This window comes from Oryctolagus cuniculus, chromosome 4, assembly GCF_964237555.1.
Source record: "Oryctolagus cuniculus chromosome 4, mOryCun1.1, whole genome shotgun sequence".
Classification (NCBI taxonomy): domain Eukaryota; kingdom Metazoa; phylum Chordata; class Mammalia; order Lagomorpha; family Leporidae; genus Oryctolagus; species Oryctolagus cuniculus.
The window spans coordinates 149,479,648-149,504,658 of NC_091435.1; the positions used below are offsets into that span (position 1 = coordinate 149,479,648).

Consider the following 25,011-nt stretch of genomic DNA (forward strand, 5'->3'; position numbering starts at 1 on the left):
TCTGTCTCTCTCTCACTGTCTAACTCTGCCTGTCAAAAAAAAAAAAAAAAATAGTATCCTGCCTTATGTCTCTCAATAGCATAACATTACTCAATACTGTATAAATGAGACTTATTCCATAATAGCATGAAATTTTAGTACTTTAACAAAAGTTTAGTTTAGTAGAAAACAATATCTAATTGTCACTCTTAGCAGAAATGCTATCTTTAAGTCATATTTAGCCTGAACAGTGGTATTTTGGTACTATAATGTTTTCATATCTTAGAATTTGTACCGTGTGGATTAGGATAGTTCTGTACTGCCTGGATGAGCTCCAGAATATGTTTAGATAGTAGAGATGCCATGTTTTAAAAATTGGTTATATTTACCTCGCTGTGGAGTGAAACAAGCAGTCCCTTATATATGTTTATGTAGAAACTGTTCAGTGTAGGTTATTGGAATTATAACATGACCTACACTAAATAAGACTCCGGATAGCAGCTGTTATCCATTCCTGTTCTTTCAACATAGACGGTAACTTCTTTTCCGTTTTCTCCCCTCTGTCACGTGGCAGAGTCTATAAGGTATTCTTAGGATAAAGCCTTTGGGGAAAACTGCTGTCCACAGGTGCTGGCCTGAGCCAGAGCAGCTTTTATCTGAGAACACTGAATAAGTACCAGCATCAGCTTCCTTAATGCAGGCAGTCAGAAACATTCTTCATTTCACTCCATTACCACATAGTTTCAAATTTAGGCTGCTAGATACCTTTCCCTTTGTTTAGCTGTTTAGAAATAGAGGCATGGAATTAATTGATAGTAGGACCGGTCCTCTTTATATAGAAAATATGAACCTATGTCTTTTTTTTCTCCTGCGTTCCAATTATTGTGTTATTCCTGTTCATTCTGCGTTCTTTTGTGAAGCACTCAAAAATATCAGAGCTTTAAAGCTTTGCTTTGGTTGATTAGGCAAGGGTTTTTGTTTGTTTTAAGTCAGATTATTTTGCTTTTTAAGTTCTCAATTAATTGTTACATATAAAATACCTCACAGTTGTTCTGTTCCTTTACATCCAGTTAAAATGGTGTGAATTCCATTATATACTTACAGAATGTAGGGGTACTGGGAGAAGCTCTGCAAAGCCAGCATTCTGCTGCTAGCAGATGCCTTGAGGCTAGACTTGTGACTGACTTGGATGAGAGCCTAGCTCTCAAATGCCTGTGTTCTCGAAGTGCTTTCACTTGGCTTCTTAAAAGTTATTTTTGAAATTTCAGCCTTCTTGTGAATATAAGGTGAGAGGAGAAGTTTTGTTTTGTTTTGTTTTCAAATTAGCATTCCTAGAAAACAAGATTGTGTAAAGTCATGTGCCAGCCTCAGGACTAACTAGCTGACAAGGGCTGAAATTAAAAGTTGTGACAGTCACCCCTGGAGAAGAAGGGCAGACTCCTATGTGAGAAGAGCCCCAGAGTCTGGGTCAGGGACACTATTGTGACTTCCACGGTGACACAGTAGAGGAGGGGCACTTCCCACACAGATGTCCCCTGTATTCTGGTGTGCATACCTTCATGTGGTATTACCCGGGATCAGAATGCGTTGTATATCACATAACCATTTGCTGCTGCATGCTTCTCATGATTTTAGTTCTTGTAGCTGGCATGTTACTATGGCCATAGGATGCTTTTAAGTGCCTGGAAATTTAAGGGACTCTGTTTCCTTCTCATGTGGGGCTTGTTTTAGCGTTGGACACTCAGCTACAAAACAGTCCTAGTTGCCCCCACCCCTTCTCTTGGCCACTGACTTCCCTTCGTCTGGTGCCTATGCCTGGGTGCATACGTGTATATACGTGCATTTGCTTGCTTTCCTTTTTAAAGTCTTCTTTTATGTCATTTTCCTGATGCTCCTCATTTAGGGCAGTTCCCCCTGCTCAGAGTTCAAGTCCTTCACATATAATATGAAGACCCTCTTCTCTCTCAATTTAGGTAAACCCCGTCATTCAGGCAGATCCTTGAGTCTTCTCACTCCCCTACCACTGTGACTCCCCATGGCCAGAGGTCTTTTACGTTGACCTCCATCTCTAGCCCCTCTATTAAAATTTTGAAATGTCTGGGCTCATTCTTCTTTTTTCTTTTTTTAAGGTTTTTTATTTATTTATTTGAGAGGTAGAGTTACAGACAGTGAGAGGGAAAGACAGAGAGAAAGGTCTTCCATCCGCTGGTTCACTCCCCAAATGGCCACAACAGCCAGAGCTGTGCTGATCCAAAGCCAGGAGCCAGGAGCTTCTTCTGGGTCTCCCACGTGGGTGCAGGGGCCCAAGGACTTGGGCCATCTTCTACTGTTTTCCCAGGCCATAGCAGAGAAGAGGAGCAGCTGGGACTAGAACCGGCGCTCATATGAGATGCCGACGCCACAGGCGGAGAATTAACCTACTGTGCCACAGCACCGGCCCCTGGGCTCCATCTTCTTGACTATTAATCCTGTTACAAGTAAAAACACAGCACAGAAAAACTTATGCAGTGTCATGATTTGGGCTGGATGACAAGACGTGGATTTGCAGACTGAGCAGGGCTCCCACACTTGAGTAGGCTTCAGAGTCTTCTGGAAGCCTGTTGAACACAACATTAATGGCCCTGTGCACAGAGCTTCTGAAGTTTCTAACAAGTTCCCAGTGGTGTGGTTGCTGTTGGTCCAGGGAGACGTTTTGAGAACCATTGCACTGGCAGGTGGTCCAGACTCATCATTAAATGGCTTCCTCTGCCTGCTTCATTACCTAGCACAGAATTCAGATGCCTTTCTTCCCTAACCCTGGTCAAATTACAGCACGTAAGCATCTGTCTTAAAAGAAGCAGCTTTAGTACAGTTTCAGATAACGTGGCCAATAAAAGTGGGTCTGTTTATTACTCACATTTCAGTAGGCATAAAACCAAAGATGGTATGTTTAGTGCTTAGCCTCATTGCCTCATTTATGTTAGAAAAAGGGAAAAGTCTCAAATTAATCTCTGATTTAATTTAATTTTATGTAATTATTATATTTTAATTATTAATACTTGTATATTGAGTATTTTAAATTTCTTTACCTTATATTTTCAATTTTAATTGCTAAATTAAGCATAGTTTAGAAATAACTAGCCAAACGAAGATTTTGAAAGGAAAAAGCACTATTTTAAGAATGTACAGTGCTAACAGAATGTCTGCCTTGAAAATTAAATTGCAGACTCTTTTTTTTTGTTTTTAAAGTAACCGATGACCAACCACAGTACCTTCTTGATTTCCTTAATGTATTTAAATGTTCCTTTTTAATAACTGCAGTAAAAAACTCAGATCAAAAGATACACTGGGCTTACCTAACGGATTTGATGTAGTAAAAAGGAGGGTGGTGTGGGGGTGATTAGGTGATTGATAGAATACCTTCACATCTTTACTGATCTTCAGTTTAGATTCTTGGATTAAAATATCAAAACGTGTAAAGAGGCACTGTTAGCTCAAAAATGTGGTAAAAAGTCAAATGGGTTCTCAGAAGAAGAGCACCCTGGGGTGCTCTATTCCTCATCCGGCACTCTCTCCACTGTCTTGCTTTTCTTCAGACCAGTGGGCATTTGTCATAAACTCCAAAGGGGAAACAGGATAGCTGCACCTTCAGGCTACAGGTTGCTGCCAGTTCCACACATTTTTCAGTTTTATTTCATTTTTAATAAAGTAACTATGTACTAGATATTCAGGGCAGTAAGTTTTTTAAGTGTATTACAAACAGTTTACAAAATGAGTGATTGGACTATAGAGGGAAATAATCTCTGTAAAAAATAATCCATCAAATCAGTCAGTCAAAGTGACTGTTTCAGATAAAGGCTGAAGTGGCAGGGTAGTAGTGTTTTGGTGTTTCATTTTGTTTTACTGCTTGAAAAATTTTTATGGTGCCTATAACTGACACTGTTTAATGCTACAAAGCAATTTTCTACATTAGGTCAGCAATATAAGGGCCTGATACAAGGCAATCTAGAGTAGCTCTGACCTAGACAGCTTTTCTAACTTCTTTGTTGCTGCTTCTTTACCATAAGAGTAATTATGATGCCTATTGCATTGTAATGCTATAAATGTATAATAATAATTATAATATATAATGCATGGAAAAATCTTAGCTAAATTCCTGGCACTTAATAAATGCTTAGAACAGTGGCTACTATTGCTGTTGTTGATAGTGCTTTTTAATGTTTTTAAATCTTAAAAGGAAGATCTGTGTTTTTGTCAATAGGAAATATCTTTTTAAGTGAAAACATGAAGTATTACAAATTCAATTCTGGTGTTTTCTAATACATCAAGTTATTACCTTCTTCAGATTATTATCATTATTATTATTACTTTGACAGGCAGAGTTAGACAGTGAGAGATACAGAGAGAAAGGTCTTCTTTCCGTTGGTTCACCCCCAAATGGCTGCTACAGCCGGCGCACTGTGCTGATCCAAAGCCAGGAGCCAGGTGCTTCCTTCTGGTCTCTCATGTGGGTGCAGGCGCCCAAGCACTTGGGCCATCTCCCACTGCCCTCCCGGGCCACAGCAGAGAGCTGGACTGGAAGAGGAGCCACCGGGACAGAATCCAGCACCCCAACCAGGACTAGAACCCAGGGTGCCGGCACCACAGGCGGAGGATTAGCCAATTGAGCCGTGGCGCCGGCTACAGATTATTTTTTATAAAACAAAACAGTAGTTTTTCGAAACACTCAAGTAATTTAAGATCACATACTGTCTGCTACACCTAGAATTTATAGACTAATGAGAATGCCCTTGTGATAGCTTCATTCCTCTCTCATTAGCTGTGATATTTTTGCTGTTATATTTCAAGTGGTAGTATGACTTGAGTTGGCCAAATACTTCCATTTATAAGGGATTTGTCCTTGACAAGTGGCTTAAAATTGTCTGGATTTATATTTTATTATTTATAACTTGAGAGAATGGAGCTAAGTAATTTCTATAAGTTTCTTTCCATTCTAACAAAGAATCCCTCAGTTTCCAGGTGGCATAACTCACCCTTATCTGTAGTAATAATAATTCATAATGATAAAAGCGCTGCACGTACCAATATGGTTTTGTAACCTGTTGAAGAACAATATGTGGCTGACGACCTTCAGAAAAGACTCGCTTGTCCTTTCATGATATTGCAGAAGTGGTTATTTGTATTTTCTCTTTCCAGCATAGCAGACTTGATGTTCTGGATTGATTTAGGGCAGCCAGGAAATCGAAAGAGTCATTCCACAGTTGGCTCTTTGTACTGCTGAATGAGACAGATTGATGTCCAAAAAGCTATCACTGAGGTATTCTGAGCAGTCTCTTGTTGATAAAATGCTTTCAGATATTGATGAGAGATTTATAATTCTTAGATAAAAACCAGATACCTGCATTTCAGGTCACACTGTCAAAAATTTATCCTAAAAAGTAATAGCTATGCAGACATCCCCTGGAGACATCCCCTGCCAGCTTCCAGTTACAGGCAAACCAAACGCAGAGCAGCTGGAAAATCCTACCTTGACTGACTTGTGGACTCGGGAGTTCAGTTCATTGCTCATCAAGTAGTTTTAGACAGCAGCACTGAGTTGGGAGAAACTGACTCGAACTTTACAAAGGTCTTGAGTAGAGATGCTCTACCTTTGAAGTGTGTAGAGATGAAAGTCAGTGGTAATATCTGGGTGATTATTGAAATGAAGAAAAGCTATAATTAGAGATTAAATGTGTATGCCATGTTAATTCATCATGACTTAAAAGCTAATCCTCAGGGAGGTGACGAATTAGCTAAAAAGCCTTCTATATGCATGTAATTAATTTCATCAAAATTGTCCCTTTTTGTTTGTTGAATTTTTTAATTTAAAACTAAGTGCATTTGATCAGTTTGAATCTAAAACATAGTAAAGTCATTATGTTGTTGTCCTACAAGAAAGTCTTTTGATGTTGCTTTAGACATTTTGCTTTAATATTCAGTAGTACTTTTTTACAGTTGAAGATTCCACCTTGGGACCAGCATTGTAGCACAGTGGGTTTAACCACTACCTGCTATACCGGCAATCACGTATGGGTGCCATTTCAAGTCCTGGTTGCTCCATTTCTGATCCAGCTCCCTGCTAATGTGCCTGGAAAGGCAGTAAAGGATAGTCCAAGTACCTAGGCTCCTGCTAGCCATGTGGGAGTCCCAGATGAAGCTCCTGACTTCTGGATTCTGCCTGGCCCAACCCTGGCCTTTCATCATATCGAAGATCTCTCTCTCTCTTACTCCCTCTCTTTCTTTCTCTCACTCCCTCTGTAACTCTGCCTTTCAAATAAAACAAATAAATCTTAAAAAAAGAAAATCTCATTTTAACTCTATAAAGATCTGAACAAGAGGAACGGGGAGGTTCCAGACATGGAGGATCCTGGTTGCCTGATTTGATCAGTTTATACTGCATGCTTCTGTGGAAGTACTGCACTGTGTTCCATCACCAAAGTGCAGAGGTGTCACAAGTTTGGAAGGAAGGGGCTTTTTTCTTAGCTCTGATCTGTTCTTAGTTGTTCTGTTTTATAAAGAAGGACCTTATCTTGATTTTGGCTAAGGACAGGGCTGAGTCTTCCATTTCCATTTCCCATAATGTTAAACTGTAACAGAAGCTTATTTAAATCAGTAGTTTCTTCAATTTCCCACCCTAATCTCTACTTTTTTAAATATAAAAATATAGCCTGATCTTGGAGCATCCTTAAAGAAGTGAGAGCCCACTCTCCATTCTGCAGTGCTCAGTTTGTTTCTCTGAGAGCTTGTGTACAGTCACTAAACTTACAGCATAAATCAGCTAAACAAAGTTAATTTGGAAATGATTCTGATAGGGAAAACCTCTATTTACAGTATGAATTTGATTTTTTGAATAAATAAAATCATATTTTGTGATAAACACTTGCTGTACTTTTTTTCATGACAGTGGTACAAAGACAATGCAGGAGGAAGGGCTTTGAGGCAAAGGGAATAGGAAAGCAAATGCATGAAAGATTGGTATATTTAGGGACCCATAAAGTAATCTGCTCTGACTAGGATTTGTGGTGGGCAGGGTTGGGAAGGTAGGTTGGACCCAGTTATAAAAGACCTTATAAACCCTATGCTAAAAAAGTTAGTGGGGAACCATCTAAGTTAATAGTTTATTATTTGTTTCCTTGTTTTGTTTTGTTTTTAAGCAGAGGTTAGGTGTGTAGTAAGACTATCATCTTGAGGATTTCACTCTAGTGGCCAAAAAGGAGGCTAGTTTTAAGAGGGAGAGCTACTCGAATTCTGTTTCTCAGATACTGGACAGCTGAGGCACTTCTAGCTGGATGTGGTCAGTACACCTGTGGCCTGGGGAGGCAGCAGGATTCCTGTTCAGAGGGCTGAGTGAATGGAACTCGAGCTTGTTAGAGCTTCAGCAATCAACAGTTTTTCTCAGAGAGCCAGGCAGTAAATATCTTAAGTTTAGTAGGTCTATGTGCAGCTATTCTTATCCTGCTCTGAAGTAACATAGGCAGTAAGTAAATGAATATGCATGGCTGTATCCTAATAAAACTATTTACTAGAACAAAATTTTATTTACCAGAACAAGTGGCCAGTCCAAGCAGTAGTTTACCAACCCCTTATTTAAACCATAGTGAGAAGAGAATCAGAGACAGGATGCTGAGACCATCTCATGTAGCTTCGAGAAGAAAGAGGCTTTTCAAAGAGCATTAGGGAAGCAAAAGCTCTGGAGGAATTTAGGACAGTGGTGAAGTGGGGTTTTAAGAAGGAGGGATGAAGGACAGCCCTGGGGAGAGATTCCATTTTTTAAAAGGCCCTAGAAATCTGAGCACTGGCTAGAAAGATGATATTAAGGTATTAATTTTTTTAGGTTGTAATACTGGTATTGTAGTTTTGTTCCTTTAAAGGATTGTGAGTGAAATGATTTGCTATGTGTAGTTTGCTTCAAAATAAGCCATTTTTTGTTACAAGAGAGAATAGATGGGATAAAATAGGCCTTGAGTCAATAATTGACAATGAGTGGTGAATATATAGGGGTTCATTATACTGGTCTCTCTGCTCTTGAATATGGTTCAAAACTTTTACAATAGAGAAGTTAAATTTTGTTTATAACTTAATTATTTGTAAAGGAAAGGCTGAGAGAGAACCACATCTTCCATCTGCTGTTTCATCCTCCAAATGGCCACAATGGCTGGCACTGGCCCAGCCCAGGCCAAAGCCAGGAGCCCAGAGCTCGATCCAGCTCTCCCATGTGGATGACAGGGGCTCACATTCTCAAGCCATCCTGCACTGCCTTCCCAGTCATGTAAAAACAGGGAGCTGGATTGGAATTGTAATAGCAGGACTCAAATCACATGTTAAGCAGTGAGTTAACTTACTGCACCACAGTGCCATCCCCAATAAAAAATATACTCTAATAAAAGGACTTTTGGTTTTGTAATTATGAGATTAACCTCAATGAGTTCCACAGTGTAATCAGTGAGGAAGATGGATTGTAGAAGGTGGTTTGGAGGTGGGAAAAAGAGAAGCAGTTTGCTTCCCAAAGAGGAGGAGGAAGAGTAATGTGGAAGAGAGAATGATAGGATAAGCCATTGGTGAGGAAGAGGCTCAGGATGGGAATTTTAGAGAAAGTTCTCCAAAGACAAAGGATGGGTGGATTTAAGAGCTGGGCTACAGTCTCTGCTCACCTCATAGGCATTTTGTTTTGTCTCCATATACAGGTATGTCCAAAGTCGTGCCACAAGTAAGGCAGTACATCATAGATTTATATGACATCCTGTGTATTTGCTGGTAAACATTTAGAGATTTGTCACAATATGGCAAAGGAATGCATTTATAGACTACAGTAGGAAATATTAAATTTATGCATTCCCTTCTGTGAGATTAAGCAAAGTGATACCTTTGAGTCTCTCCTCTCTTCTAACAAATGAACAAACAAGCTAAAGGGCATGCCCATTATATAGCATTTGGAAACTATAGGACAAAAGAAAGGATACTAGCTCTCTTTCTTCTCATGACAGATCTTTAGCCATTAACAGCTTTTATGCCAATTACTCTAGGCTGGGCATTAGGGCTAAACAGTTCACAATCCCTGATGCTAATGCAGTTAACAGGTGCTAAGAAGAAGTAGGCTGAGAAATAAGCATGATAAAGTCTTCCAAAATAAGTGGTACATCTGAATTTTTTGATGAATTTTGTTTTGCCAAGTAGAAATACTCAAAATATATATTTTCTTAATTTTCAGATGTCTACTAAAATTTGGATTTCTAACACAGTGCTCTTTTTCATTTGAATTTTCCTTTTTATTCTTCCATAAGTAATTAAAAACTACAGTGGGAAAAAGTGTGAGGTAGATAAAGCAAGTATTCTGTGTTTTCTTTCATTCTTAGTAAAAATGAAGATTATACTTTATGTGACTTTTAGAAACCTTATATTTGAAATGTGCCTATGTGTGCTAAGTATAGATTAGTTTATTTCTTGCTGTGCTCTCCAGTTGATGGCAAATGAGTGAAATAATAGTAGATACCTGAACCACCCATGGATCAACAGGTGCACTCTCGTCTCTACAAGCTGAATTAAGCCAATAATTTGTCATGCCATTTGTGTTTTATCCTTTTGTTTAAAGGTTATTTATTGAAAAAGCTCCTGTGGTACAGAGTATAACTACATGATATATTCTAGAGCTAGATTGAAAAAAATAATCTGTAATTAGCCGGCAGATAATTAGCACTTTCAAGATACCACTTTCATCTTACAACCATTTACTCTTGAAATAAACCAAATTATCTTCTGTAATTTACCTGGCATGCGTTCTATTGTTGCTTGCACTAACACTCTTTGTAAGTAAGAGATTACTCCATTTGAGAACTCAGAAAGGATTAATAAACTTTCTTCCAAGAATACCCAATGTTTAGATTTGGCTTTTTAAAAGCATGTCACTTTAGTGCTCCCTCTGCTTATTAAAAAATTTTTTTTCAACTGCAGGCTATTCAGTTTTTTTAAATTAATTGATTTATTTGAGAAGGGAAGAGAGAGAAGGAACCCATCAGCTGGTTCATTCTCCAAATGCCTACAGTGGCGTAGATTAGACTGGTGCCAGAGCAAATGCTGGGAACCTGGAACTCAATCCATGTTTCCCACATAGGTCGCAGAGGCCATCATTTTGAGCCATCACTGCTGCCTCCCATGGAGTGCATGAACAGGAAACTAGCATCAGGAGCAGAGCTGGGTATTGACCCGGGCACTCCAAAGTGGTACTGCAGGTATTTTTTTTTTTTTTTTTTTTTTTTTTTTTTAAGATTTTATTTGTTTACTAGAGAGGCAGAGTTACAGAGAGGCAGAGGTGGAGAGAGAGAGTCTTCATCCACTGGTTCATTCCCCATATGGCCGCAACAGCCGAAGCTGCACCAATCAGGAGCCAGGAGCTTCTTCAGGTCTCCCACATGGGTGCAGGGGCCCAAGGACTTGGGTCATCTTCCTCTGTTTTCCCAGGCCACAGTGGAGAGCTGGATCAGAAGTGGAGCAGCCAGGACTTGAACTGGCACCCATATGGGATGCTAGCACTGCAGGCGGTGGCTTTACTGCTACGCAACAGTGCCAGCCCAGTTATGTAGACTTTTTCAGTCCATTGCTTGTTGGTTATGTAGACCTTTTCAATCCATAGCAAAAATACTTTTTTGTTAAATGTATAAAAAAAGTCCTTGTGGGCAAAGCCTGGTTTTTGTAATCTTTTGGTTTTGGTCCTCTTGGTACATGGTTTAAGCACTGCACTGTTCACTTAATAATAGCTGACTTTATTTGGACTAGGGAGCACTACATTAAAACTGTATTGACATATTATCTTGTGAGAAGTAAAAGAACAATCTTCATCTGAAGAGAATATAAAAATAAATCTGAGTGTTTGAGATAGAATAGTTAAGACACCACTTGGGACACCTGCATCCTATGTCAGAATGCCTGGATTCAGTTCCTGGTTCCACTTCCAATCCAGCTTCCCATAATGCACATCCTGGGAAGCAGCTGATGGCTACAGTACTTGGTTCTCTACCACCAGTGTGGGAGACCCAGATTGAGTTATTTTTTTAGAAGATGTGTTCATTTATTTAAAGGAGTTTCGGAGAGAGATCTTGCATCTGCTGGTTCTCTCCCAAGATGGCCACGATAGCCTGGGCTGGGCCAGGAGGAGCCAGGAGCTTTATCTGGTTCTTTGCACTGCTTTTCTAAGGTCATTAGAAATCTAGTCCAGGCAGCTGGATTGGAAGTAGAGCAGGTAGGACACACACTTGCACCCATATGAAATGCTGGCTTCACAAGTGGTAAACTTAACCTGCTAAGCCACAGTACTGGCCCCCATGTTGAGTTCTTGTCTCCTGGCTTTGGCCTAGCCCAGCCCTGTCTATTGAGGGAATTTGGGGAATGAACCTTTAGATGGAAGATCTGACTGGCTGGTTGGCTGCCTTTCTTTGTCTGACTCTAACTTTCAAATAAAAAATTTAAAATATGTCTGGTGACTGAAGTTTTGTCAACAGTGGGTTAAACACCCACTTGAGATGCTGGCACCCCATAGAAGAGTGTTGGTTCAAGTCCCAACTACTCAGTTTCTGATCCAGCTCCCTGCAAATGCATCTGGTAAAGCTGGTGGTGATGGCTTCAGTACTTGGGTCCCTGCCACCCACATCAGAGACCTGGATCGACTTCTGGGCTGGGCCAGGCAGGAGCCAGGAGCCAGGAGCCAGGAGCCAGGAGCCAGGAGCTTTATCTGGTTCTTTCCACTGCTTTTCCAAGGTCATTAGAAATCCAGTCCAGGCAGAGACCTGGATAGACTTCTGGGCTTTTAGGTCTCTGGCCTGATCCAGCCATGGCTATTGTGGGCACTTGAGGAGTGAACTAGCAGATGGAAGATATCCTTCCCTCTCTGTCTCCTCTCCCCTCCCATCCCTTTCCCTCTCCTCTCCTTTGCTCTCTTTTCCCCTCTCTCCCCTCTCCTCCCCCCTCCTCCCCCCTCCTCCCCCCTCCCCTCTCTCCCCCCTTCCCCTCTCCCTTCTCTGCTCTCTCTCTTCCTTTTCAATATATTTTTAAATGTCTAGTACAATGTTAAAATTCCTTCTAAACTTTGCATTGTATCATTTGTACTGATGTATTTGACATTCAGTGACATACTTTAATAATTGTTTACTCTTAGTATTGTTTGCTTTCTGTCTGCATCATAGTTTTTCTCGTGAACAGAACTTGAAAATATAATGATTTCATTTAAAATTGAGATTTAAGGTTGTTAAGAAATTGTTATCTCTGAGTTTAGCTTTTCATTAGCTTCCCATTCAAGCCTAAGACCAAGATCCATATGGTATCTTCTAAAACAGTACTTAGCACATACAGCATTATTATTTAGTGCTCCATCGTATTGCTTACCTACTGCTGCCGAATGTATTACCTTAAAACATACTAGGTTGGAGTAATAATATTACTATTTTTAATAATAATAATTATTACTTCACAATTTCTGTAGTCAGAAATCCTAGACTAGCTTACTTCAGCACCTCACAAGCATGCAGTCAAGATATCCACCAGGGCTGCAGTCATCTCAGGGCTGGGCCCAGAGGGAATCTCCCTGTACGCTCACTGACAAGGCTGTTGGTAGGCCTTGGCTCCTTGTAATTGACTGGAGCCATACTTGTCACAACCCTCCCCACAGGACCCCTTACACTGTGGTGGTCACCCCCCTGCAGAGCCTAGCAAGCAGGAGAGCACCAAGGTGGAAGCAGCCTGCCCTCAGAATCAGATCTCAGAAGTGACATCTCATCCTGTTTTGTCATATTTTATTCGTTAGAAGCAAGTCACCAGGCGCCCCCAGTCTCAAGGGGAGAGGGACTTAAGCAAGAACATAGGTATCAGACGGCAGGGATCTTTGGGCTCTATAAGTGGCTGCCTGTGGTATCTGTTACAAGTACTGTGGAACTTTAGCACTTTCACTATGTCATTTTCACAAGATTATGATGATAGAACTTCCTGTACTTGATTCACTGTTGTCTTACAGTATTGAATTAACATTTTACAGAAGTGGTTCCAGGAACAGTTTGCACCAAGGCAGAGATAAAGGAATATTGGTTTGCACTTGTGCTTATGTAGCCTTTCCTAGTTATTTAGATAAGAGGCTTTGATAAAACTCTAAGGTACTATCAAGAAAAAATTAGGGATATTTTATGCCCTATTCATTATGTAGATTCCAATGTTTATTTTCTTAACAGTATTGGTAAAGGTTTTCAAGGCGTCATGAAAAGATGGGGATTTAAAGGCCAACCTGCTACTCATGGTCAAACAAAAACCCACAGGAGACCTGGAGCTATTTCAACTGGTGTAAGTATAGCTCTTTTTAATGCTAAGTGTTCAACTTAACACACATACAATGCTCATTCTCTCCTTGAGGTCAACTCACATAATTTCAATTTGACTACTAGTGAGTCTTAGTACTTGTCACCTGTCATTCTTCAGGGCCAGACTTGAATTGAATCATGTGATTATATCTGTGCTACACGCATGCAACAAGCATTCTCAGTGCCTTCCTGCTAACTTTGCCATTCTGTCCTTTCTCTGCATCTTCTACTTTGAACTTAGTTGCATAAATGACAGGTTAGGTTACCCTTTCGTATGTCCCAATTGGTTCCTTCACATATTTTTTTTTGCTATAACAGCATAGTTATAGTTGAGTATGCCACCATGTTTCAAAGGAAAATGATAGAGAAAAAATGGAAAATAATCAAAAAACATAACAAGTGGAGAAAAGACCCTAGGATTGCTAATTCTATCCTGTTCCAGACAGATCTAATAAAGAACTTAGGGGCATTTTTATTCTTTACAGCATCAGTATAATGCAAGATTGATCTCTTTAAAAGATTGATAATATATTCTGTCTTTCTCATAGAAAGAGAAATACAGATTGAAGCTACTCCAAAGTACTAAGTTCACACTTAGCAGATTGTATTATTAAACGGCTTAATTTTTGTCACGCTGTTGGCAAGAATGTAGGAATATAGTCACTCATACATATGGGAATACAGAACAGTGTAACCCTTATAGCGAATGTGACAACATCTAGTAAAAACTACACATGTATTTCCCTTTGGCATGTCACTCCTACTTCTAAGAATTTACCAGGAAGATATTCTCCCAAAAATGCATTTGAACAAAATCATTGCAACATTATTTGTAATTATAGACATAAATATCCATAGTTGGGAGTTTAGATTAAAAGACTATGGTACATCTACTTGATAGAATACTGTCCATCAGAAAAAGACCCAAAGTGAGCAACATTCTACAAAATAACTGGCTTGTACCCTTCAGAAATATTCAAGATCATGAAAGATAAGTGAAAGCTCAGGAGTTGTTCCAGAGTTAAGGAGACTACAGAGACATAACAAAATGCAGTTTGTAATTCTGAAGTGGATCCTAGACTTAAGGGGAAAATTGCTCTAAAGAGCACTGTTAGCCGGCACCGTGGCTCACTAGGCTAATCCTCCACCTGCGGCACCGGCATCCTGGGTTCTAGTCCCGGTTGCTCCTCTTCCAGTCCAGCTCTCTGCTGGGGCCCAGGAAGGCAGTGGAGGATGGCCCAAATGCTTGGGCCTTGCACCCACATGGGAGACCAGGAGGAAGCACCTGTCTCCTGTCTTTGGATCGGCACAGCGCCAGCAGAAGCGGCCATTTGGGGGGTGAACCAATGGAAAAAGGAGGACCTTCCTCTCTGTCTCTAACTCTGCCTGTTTAAAAAAAAAAAAAAAAAAAAACAACTCTGTTGGGCAGTTGACAGAATATAATGTGGATTAGATAAGAGTGTGTTAAACTTTGAATTTTATGATTATGCTGTGAATACATAAGAGAATATCTTTGTGTTTAGGAAATAAACTCTGAAGTACTTAGAAATAAAGAAGCATCATGTCTGCCACTTGTTAATCAGATGATGTAGAGGAAGATGTATATAGAGAGTAAATGGTAAAGTATATGGGCCAGAGTATAAACAATTGGTGGACTTGAGTAAAGAATATAAGAGTTCCTTATATTATTTTTGAAACTTTACAAATATGAAATTAAATATAGTCTTTATAAGTTATGTAGAAATAAATTGTAAACGTGTAGATCAGACATAAATTTAAGAGGGAAAACTATACAACTCTTTCTTTAAAAAAATAGTAAATTTTCATGACCTTGATTTAAGCACATCCTTAGGTATGACACTAAGTATAAGCAACAAAAATACAGAAAGATCAAACTCATCAGAATTAAAAACATTTGTCCTTCAAATGATATCATCAAATGAAGACAGCTCATAGAATGGAAGAAAATATTGGTAAATCATTATCTGGTAAGACTTGTTTGCAGAAAATATAAGCCAATAGTAAAATGATAACCCAATTTCTAAAAAATAGGCAAAGGACTTGAATAAATGTTTTTCCAAAGAAGATATGCAGATGGCTGATTAAGCATATAAAAAGATGCTCAGCATCTTTAGCCATTAGGAAATCCTATTCAAAACCACAGTGAGGATTGGGCATAAGGTGCAGCAATTAAACACTGCTTACAATGCCCACATGCCATTTAGGAATACCTGGATTCTAGTCCCCATTCTGCTTCTGCTCCAGACAGTAGTACTTGAGTTCTTGCCACCCACATTGGAGAACTGGATGGAGTTCTGGGCTCTTAGCTTTGGCCTGACCCAGCCCTGGCTGTTGGCATGTGGGATTTGGACCAGCAGATCAATTGATCAATCGATCTCTCTCTCTCTCTCTGCCTTTCAAATAAAAATAAATAAAGCTTAAAAAAAATACACAGTTGACTGGCCATAATCAAGAAGGCAAGTGGTATCAAATATTTGCTTAGATATGGAAAAATTGAAAACTTCATACATTGCTGGCAGGAATGGAAACCAGTGCAGCTGTACCATTGACAGTTAGTTTGGCAGGTGCTGAAAATGTATAAAGTCACCACATGACCCAATAATTTCATTCCTAGATATACACCCAAAGGAAATGAAAATAGGCACACAAAAACTTGCATGTGACTATTGATAACAATATATGAACATAATGGCCAAAAAGTAGAACTAATCCAGATGTTCATCAGTCTGTGTGTAGATAATTAAAATGTGATCTATCAGGCACAGGTGTTTGGCATAGTGGTACAAATGCTGTTTAGGACACCTGTGTCTCACATCAGAGGACCTGGGTTGAATTCCCAGCTCCAGCTCCTTATTCCAGTATTTTGCACTCTGGGAGGCAGCAGTGATGGCTCAAGTCTTTGGTTTCCTACCACCCACATGGAGACCTGGATTGAGTTCACAGCTTTTGGCTTTAGCCCTTAAGTCATTGGTGCTTTTGTGGGGTAAACAGTGAATGTGGCAGCGTTTCTCTGTCTCTGAAGCAAATAATTGTGTTTTAATTTTGGTGTTATTTTATTTGAAAGATTTGTTTCATTTATTTGGAAGGCAGAGTTAACTAAGAGAGAGGGAGAGACAGAGAGAAACAAGGATCTTCCATCTGCTTGTTTACTCCCAAAGTGTCTACAATAGCCAAAGCTGTGGCAAGCTGAAGCCAGGAGTCTGGAACTTCATCTAGATTTCCTGTGTGGGTGCCAGGGACTAAAGCACTTGGGCCATCATCTGCTGCTTTCTCAGGCACATTAGCAGGAAGCTGGATAGGAAGTGGAGCAGCTGGGACTCAAATTGGTACTCTGATAAGAAATGCCTGTATTGCAAGTGCTACACTGCGACCCAATAACCTGCTATGGCACAATGCCATAGCAGCCCGTAAATAATTTTTTAAAAAATACTGTGTTTTCATGTAATAGAGCAAAATTAACAATAAAATTAAATGAAGCATTAATACATGCTGCAAAATGGAGGAGCTTTGAAAACATAGTAAAAGAAGCCAGTCACAGTAAACTGTATTTCATGATTCCATCATATGAAATGTCTAACCTAGGCAAATCTATAGAGATAAAAGTAGATTAATAATTGGAGGGAACAGCCACTAACTGGGTGTGATTCAGGATTGATAAAATTGTTCTGTAATGGAATTGATAGACTTAACTCTGAGTAGAGTACTTTAAAGGCATGAAATATGAGGTTGAGGTATGCCGCTCCCTTAGTTTACACTTAAACATATGAATGGAGACTTCCTGGCACAGACAGTTAGGCTAGGGGAGATTCCAGGAAGAGGCAGGAAGAACCTAAACCTTTCACAAGAGATGATACAGATAATCAGTCACACCTGTAACCTGCATTTATCACCTAAGTGTTTTATTGTAACCTTAAGAGCCTTTTTGATATGTAAATCTTTTGTGCTCTTTCTTTAAACAACTGGTCATGTTTAAATACTATGGGATTTCTTCAATAAACGAGCCTTGATCAGGAAAAAAAAAAAAAACTCAATAAACTGTTTTAAAGTTAGGCTTTCTGGGCTGGTTGTGTGGTGTAGTGGGTTAAGCAGCCACCTGGGATGTCAGCATCCCATATGGGCACCAGTTCATGTCCCGGCTGTTCCACTCAATAGGCTAATCCTCCGCCTACGGCGCTGGCATACCAGGTTCTAGTCCCGGTTGGGGTGCCAGATTCTGTCCCGGTTGCCCCTCTTCCAGGCCAGCTCTCTGCTGTGGCCAGGGAGTGCAGTGGAGGATGGCCCAAGTCCTTGGGTCCTGCACCCGCATGGGAGACCAGGAGAAACACCTGGCTCCTGGCTTCGGATCAGTGCGATGCGCTGGCCGCAGCACGCCGGCCGCGGCGGCCATTGGAGGGTGAACCAACGGCAAAAGGAAGACCTTTCTCTCTGTCTCTCTCTCTCTCTCACTGTCCACTCTGCCTGTCAAAAAAAAAAAAAAAAAAGTAGCAGAGGATGGCCCAAGTGTCTTGGTCCCTGCACCCACTTGGAAGACCTGAAAGAATCTCCTGGCTTCTGGCTCTGGCCTGGCCCTGGCCTGGCCGTTGTGTCCATTTGGGAAGTTAACCAATGGATAAAAGATCTATTTTCTCTCTCTCTCTCTGTCTCTCTGTCTCTCTGTCTTTCCTCTTTCTCACTGTAACTCTAGCTTTCAAATAAAGAAATTTTTTTTAAAACAGGCATTCTTATAACAGTTATCATGAAGTATACTGTTCTGTGTTTGTACAAATAGTTCATTAAGAATTAGCTAATAAATTCCTTTGTAATCTTAGAAATTGGGGTATGCTTTTAGTGAGAATTAAATTTGACTAGGAATTCAGAGTCCTTTTTTAGTAATGTTAAGCATAGTGCTTATCACAGAATAGAATTGTGGAATGAATAAGAAAGTCCTTATTCTATAATACTCAGAATTGTCTTAAGCTGTGTTGGTTACCTAGTGACCAACTGTAATACCATCATCAGCCACTTCCACTGAGATTTCACCTATTCATGTGAGAGTGCTGACGGGAATGTGTGCCTTCCAAGAACCTTTGTGTCCTGAGAAGCTGCAATTTTAGGATTTGCTTGTTTAGATGTGGAATTATTTACCATTATCAGAGACTATGTGAAGCAGTTTGATTTATCTATCAGAAACAACCAGGGTTAGACAGACTCACTGTTACAGAACTAACAATGCCTTTAATCATCAGCAGCAAGGAGGAATAGGACCATCCCCCAGTGGTGGTGTAGAGGGAGTCCATTAGGTCAGTTAATACAGAAGATGCATTGTAAACTGGCCGGGAGGCCTGTGTCCTCTTTAATTGGGGGGTGTGACGTGTGTATATGTCCTTTATTGCTTCTTAACCTGTATTGAGGCAGTTGATACCCTCTTGTCACTGAGTTTTTCTCTTAAATCTGTTGTATTCTGTATTTACCTTGTCAACCTAATTTAGAAAGGACATCTTCTAGAAGTAAGTACTTCTAACTCCATAGTTCTCTACAGAGGCCTACAGAATAGGGGGAAAATAAAACATTTTAATAATCCGCATTCTGACTTTTCCCTGTGGTTTGATTGGAACTGTTGGAAGTTGGGAGTACTGAAAAGTATTAACTATTCTCTCATTTAGGATGTTGCCAGAGTCTGGCCCGGAACCAAAATGCCTGGACAGATGGGAAACATTGACAGGACAGCATATGGACTGAAAGTAAGTTTCTGAGCTTTCAGGTGCAGTTAAATTGTGTAAATACAAAAGCACCAGAATCTGGATTTCATGTGTACTCGTGTGTGGCTGTATTAAAGGGATTTACAGTTATTACGGGGTAGAGGATGCATGCAGTGTGTGGCTGTGTCATAGGAATAGCATACTAGTACATATTCAGTTAACATCCAAGAGTCATTGAAAAGAAAAAACTAGTGGTATACTATTTGACCTGGGAAGTTTCCACACAATAGAGTTGCATTAAAAAAAATTAATAAGATTCAGAACATTTAGGTATACTACCCTTTTTATAAAACACTGAACAAAAGCTCCCTACATATGTTTGTTGATGCACTCTTATATAATAGAGAAGGGACAAGTTATCTTGCATTATATGGTGGATATGTGGGTGGATGGATGTGTTTGTGGGGAAGGAGAAGGACAGGAGACAATCAAAATATAGGAAGAAAGCACTGAAAAGGGGATTGCAGTATATATCCATTTTTATTTTTTAAAATCTTGATTTTTATTTGTATTTGAAAGAGGATAAGTTTATTCTCCACAAACTTGAGAATGGTATGTGATACATAGGAGAAAATGAGTTGTACTCGAAGGATATAATATAATTGTGTTATGAAATAACTAGTGTTTCTGTGTGCATGCATCCGTGTTTCAAAGTATAGATAGCACAAGGAAAATCAGCCACTCATAAGAACAATACCAAAGATAATCACTGGTTGTATCTTGGTGCATGTTCTTCCTGTCTCTATTTTAGATAAGTTTTATTTATACATTTTGACCAGCAGAAGTTTTTTTAACTTTTACATAATTAAATTGTATTAGAATTCTACGAAACAATGGGAGGGAGGGAGGAAAGGAAGTTTATTAAGAGAATTGGCTCACACAGTTATGAAGGCTGAGAAGTCCCCTTGCAGTCCATTTGCAGACTGGAGTCGTGAGATGTCCATAGCATGGCTCAACCCAAGTCTGAAGGCCTCAGAACCAGGAAGCTCCTGGTCCAAAGCAGAAGGCCAGGGAACTATGCAGGATCGGGGTAGGGAACTGGTGTGAGTCCTGGCATCCAAAGGCTGGAAAATCCTGGATTTTTGATGTCCAAAGGTGGAAGAAAAGTGTCCTAGCTCCAGAGAACAGGAGGTCCTTTTCTCTGTGTGTTTTGTTCTGTCCCAGCCCCTATGAATGGGATATAGCCCACCCACACTGAAGGAGGGCTGATCTTCCCCACTCATTCCAACTCAGTGCCAGCCTCCTGCAGAAACTTCCCAGGCACACCCAGATGTATTGTTCTGCCAGTTCTCAAGTTCTCCTTATTCTAGCCAAGTTGACACCTAAAGTTAACAGTCACATAAACTTAAGATTTATTTTTCTCCTCCTATTTATCTTTATACGTATCAGAGACCATCTCTTTGTCTACAGCTTTCTGTTTGTGTGTGATTTCAGTATCTGTACTATTTAACACCAAGCCATTATTGGATGTGAGCAAATTTGTTTTCCCCTCCAAATATTTTATTTCCTCGGTGTCATTTCTTAATGAGTAATTCGTGACAATTTTTCTGCATATGAGGTTCATTTGAGGGCATCTTTATTTCAGAGGTTAGACCCAGTTACTTTGTGGCTTTCCCAATTTCTAGTTGCAGCAAACTAGTATTAACTAAAAATAAAATAAAATTGAATTTCCAGTTGTTGTTATTAGTGGTGCCAACAGAGTCCATTGGAATACATAGGTAGTTCTGACCATACTGTCACATTTCTGTTTATCAGAGTGTTCTTTCCGTCCCACAGACATAGCTGTTAATGGTTTTACATAGTAAGTCATTCATGGGATTTGAAGGGTTTCAATTCTTCTTCAACATAAGTGCTACTGTGATTATGTATAGGCCACTTAGATCCTCAGCTCTTAGCATATTGATTGTTTTGATACAAGCATATTATCTAATTTTTAACTCTTAAAGTTTTATTTCCTTTCATGCTTTAGGTGTGGAGAATAAACACAAAGCACAATATAATCTATGTAAATGGCTCTGTACCTGGACATAAAAATTGTTTAGTCAAGGTATGTGTAACTGCCTTTCTGTTTAATTTTCACATGTGGGCATGTGCTGTAAATTCTCCTTTTAGACTTAGTGGCTTTAAAATATGCATCTTTTCACATGTTCTCATTCATGGGGAAAAAAATGCCAAAACGGTCTCTGTCTTGTGTCCATAAAACCAGGAACCTGTGAAAATAGTAAGGCCAGGAAGCAGGAGGATCTTTAGGAAGTTAAAAATTGTATTGAGATAACTGTTGCCAAAGTGTCGATGTATCTCTGTACTTCCAGAAAAGAACATTTCAACTTTTTAAAGAGTTACTTTTACAAAGGAACCAGAAATATGTAGGGTAAAATTAGAGAATGCACAAAAAAGGTGGCCAAAGGGAGAGCTTTGATTATACCTTAAGTATCTTCCTTAAAAATAAATATTTTCATTTTAAAAAAATGAAACAAGAAAATTAAAAACACATTGTACAGATGGATTTAAAGAAAAAGTCTTATACTTTCAGAGAATTATTTCCATGAAATAAAATATAGAGTAAATATTCTAACTATCACATTTGTAAGAAGTATTAGGAGAATCCAGAGAACTGTTTGCAGCATGAGATAATGTGTTGTGAAATACTGTTTGTTTGTGCTTATCCATTGATCCTAATTTATGCATTATTTTCAAATTTTCCTGGTTTTGCTTTTGCTTTTGTTTTTCGGTTCTCTTGAAATAGACCAAAAAAAAAAAAAGTGGTGGGAGGTGTGGATAATTATGGGGGTCTTGGTGAAGGCAGGGAGATAATAAACCAAGACTTTCAGCCCTCAGCTTTAGAGCCACCAAGACAAAAAAGATAGATGATGTCATCAGATATGTTTCAAATCCATCAGTGTGCAGTGGTAACATTTACACTTAGAGTATGTAAACAGGGCTCTTTTTGTCTGAAATTCCTCAAATATAATAGATGTATAAAAGTGTAAAAATAACAGTTGGCTGTTTAATTAAATATTTATCAAATTAGCACAGAAAGCTTTATTATTATGGGTTTAATAATTTATTTGATTGGTTATATTGTCACTCCTAAATACTGAGAACGTTTAAATCGATAAGAATATGACTTTTTTTCTAGTTAACATTCAATCCAAGATTAATGAATTGGAGGAAACCGACTTATCTAAACAAGTTAATTTTCTTCTGTGCAACTTACTGATAATTTCTTGGAACAATTTTAACCAGAGACTAAAATAGATCTGTTTTTCTGTACTTAGCTGTTCCTAACAGCTGTGTATTTATTTCAACCAAATTATTCATTTCTTACTGCCAAAGTGATTATGTCTTATTTTACTCTATATATAATTACATGTATTTTTTATTTCTCTCTGAATGAATGCTATAAAATTGAGTTAGAAGCTTCAAAGAACCCAATAATGTTTACCAGAAATAAAATAATGACATTTTAGATTATAACAATATCTGTACTGAAATTCCCTTGTTTTTAATTAGAATTATTTTAGAACATAAAAAGAGTCAACATAGCTACTGTAAATACTTAGAGGCTTATTCCTTTTTATGGTATTTAAATTGTTTTCTATCTTCTTAATAAGAATGCTGTTTTACTGAAAGTAAGCTAATTTCCGTAACAATAGGTCATTTTTTAACTTTTATTTTTGTATTTGAGAAGTTACTCTGGATATGAGTTAGCAGTTTTAGACTATGATTTGTCCTCTGAGATAATTCTAGAGATTTGTAAGTTGTGATAAAATATAAAATAATGATTGACAATTTTATTCTTATAAAATAGCTGATTAACTTGAGGTTCTGTTTCTATCACTGGAGTAATCACATTTATTGGATTTAAAAAGAATGCATTGACTGGGTCCTTTTTATTCTTTGTATGTAGCAGTTGTGTTATTCACATTTGAAAATATAGGAGCAGATATTTTTTGATTATGAGTAGTAGGTGAGGTGAAATAGAGTACATATGGTTGTGCTACTAATAAGAATTTTGCCTCCTTTCCTTCCTAGGTCAAAGATTCTAAGCTACCTGCATATAAGGATTTCTGCAAAAATCTACCATTCCCTACGTATTTTCCTGATGGAGATGAAGAGGAACTACCCGAAGACTTATATGACGAAGATGTGTGTCAGCCCAGCGCACCTTCTATTACATTTGCCTGATGCCATTGGACATGCCAGAACTTTTATATTCAGTGAGCTTTGAAGAGCCAGAACATAACATAACCAGGAATTACACTCTCCTTTCTCAGTCACAGCAGTGCCAACTTGTCATCTTTGTCAAGGCATAAGTCATGTATCCCCTAATTAAATTTGATAGAAAAATTATAACATTAAACAGCTATGTAGTTGGGTTTGCAAAAATTGGCAATTTGCATATTAACAACCATATTTGTAGTTTATGGACTTCATTCTTTGGTACTGCACATTTCCCATATTGTCTGTCTCAAGATGTTTATAAATTTAACTTTTACTAAAGATTTGGGGCTTGCGCTGTTGCATAGCGGGTAAAGCCGCTGCCTGTGGTGCCGGCATTCCATATGGGTGCCAGTTCGAGTACCAATGCTCAACTTCCAATCTGGCTCCCTGCTAATGCACCTGGGAAAGCAGCAGAAGATGACCCAAGTGCTTAGGCCCCTGCACCCACATGGGAGACTCAGAAGAAGCTCCTGGCTTCTGGCATCGGATTGGCCCAGCTCTGGCTGTTGCAGCCATTTGGAGAGTTCCCCAGCAGATAGAAGATCTCTTTCTGTCTCTCCTTCTAACTCTGCCTTTCAAATAAATAAACCTTTGCGGAAAAAAAGACTTACTCTTTGAGAGGTGCTGACTGGAACAGTGGAAAACGACATGGCAACTCTGCTGCAGCCTTTCTGGGTTAAGGGAAACATTTCTTAAAATTCACTTCACAATTTTAGAACTGATTAAAGGGAGAGAATAAATGAGAGTTTTATTTGAATTACAGAAACGTGCATGTTATAGTTAAATGAGGACTTCAGACAGGGAGCCTGGGTCCCACCACTGGACACAATGGGAGGCAGTTCAGTTCTCAGTTCTCAGCTCTCAGGTCCTGATTTGCACTTGAACATCATTGACTGTTTAAGATTTTGTCTGAACTTAGGGAACCTTGTTACAACTAAACTTCATTCAGTTTAAACATTTGTTACAACATGCTTGACATTGGTTATTGATGATAAAACCCCTGTTAAAGAGTGTGTCACAATGTGCCTCTCTTTTCAGCAAAACTCGATGGTTGTCCTAAGCCATTGCACAGACTGCTGGCTCTCAGTCTGTTGCTAGACCTCTGGGCTGAATGCACTGTACTGTGAAAACCTGCAAACGTCTGTTAGTCTTCTTTGTCAGAGTAGACATACAGTGCTGGCTTCCTGGGACACTGAGTCTTGCAGAATTGTCTCCTAGCTAGCAGCGTGGTGTCTTCCTTCTGCCAGCAACTTTTTTGTGGCTGATTCATTTCCCCTGGTAGAATGTGCATTACTTTAAAAATGTCCTTTCCTGCCTGTTATTCCTGAGTTTTGTGCCACTTTTGTAAGAAATGTGGCAAGAAGAATGGACTTTCATTGCTTAGCATGGTTTTATAAATAGGTTTATAGTGGAGTGCTTTAGTGATGAGGTAGGGCATGCTGCTGCTGTCTGTTTTGGTGAGCTGCTCAACCCAGAGAGCATTTTAGGATAGGCAGACAGAAGTAGGTCACCATGCTATGAGGCTGCCTGGGACAGACGTTTCAGGAACTTTCTAAGTACATCCCTTCATGGCAACTTGTTTCTGTATAGGAAGAAATTGTTCACATGAGACTGTAGTTGACTAATGCCAGACAAAGTTTCTACACCCGTCAGGAATTTGGTATAAAGCTGACTTCACTGTAACAACAGACCTTTCT

General features: G+C 39.2%; 1 protein-coding gene across 1 annotated transcript in view; it reads left to right on the forward strand.

Moving 5' to 3' along the window:
• The window catches only part of MRPL3 (mitochondrial ribosomal protein L3), a 44,163-nt gene extending 20,245 nt beyond the window's left edge, over positions 1-23,918 (forward strand). Inside the window, exons 7-10 of the mRNA XM_002722066.5 lie at positions 13,206-13,314; positions 18,995-19,072; positions 21,060-21,137; positions 23,126-23,918. Coding sequence (XP_002722112.2) covers positions 13,206-13,314; positions 18,995-19,072; positions 21,060-21,137; positions 23,126-23,278 — 418 coding nt within the window. The 3' untranslated portion in view covers positions 23,279-23,918. The remainder of the gene's footprint in view (positions 1-13,205; positions 13,315-18,994; positions 19,073-21,059; positions 21,138-23,125) is intronic.
• Positions 23,919-25,011: the final 1,093 nt, after the last annotated feature.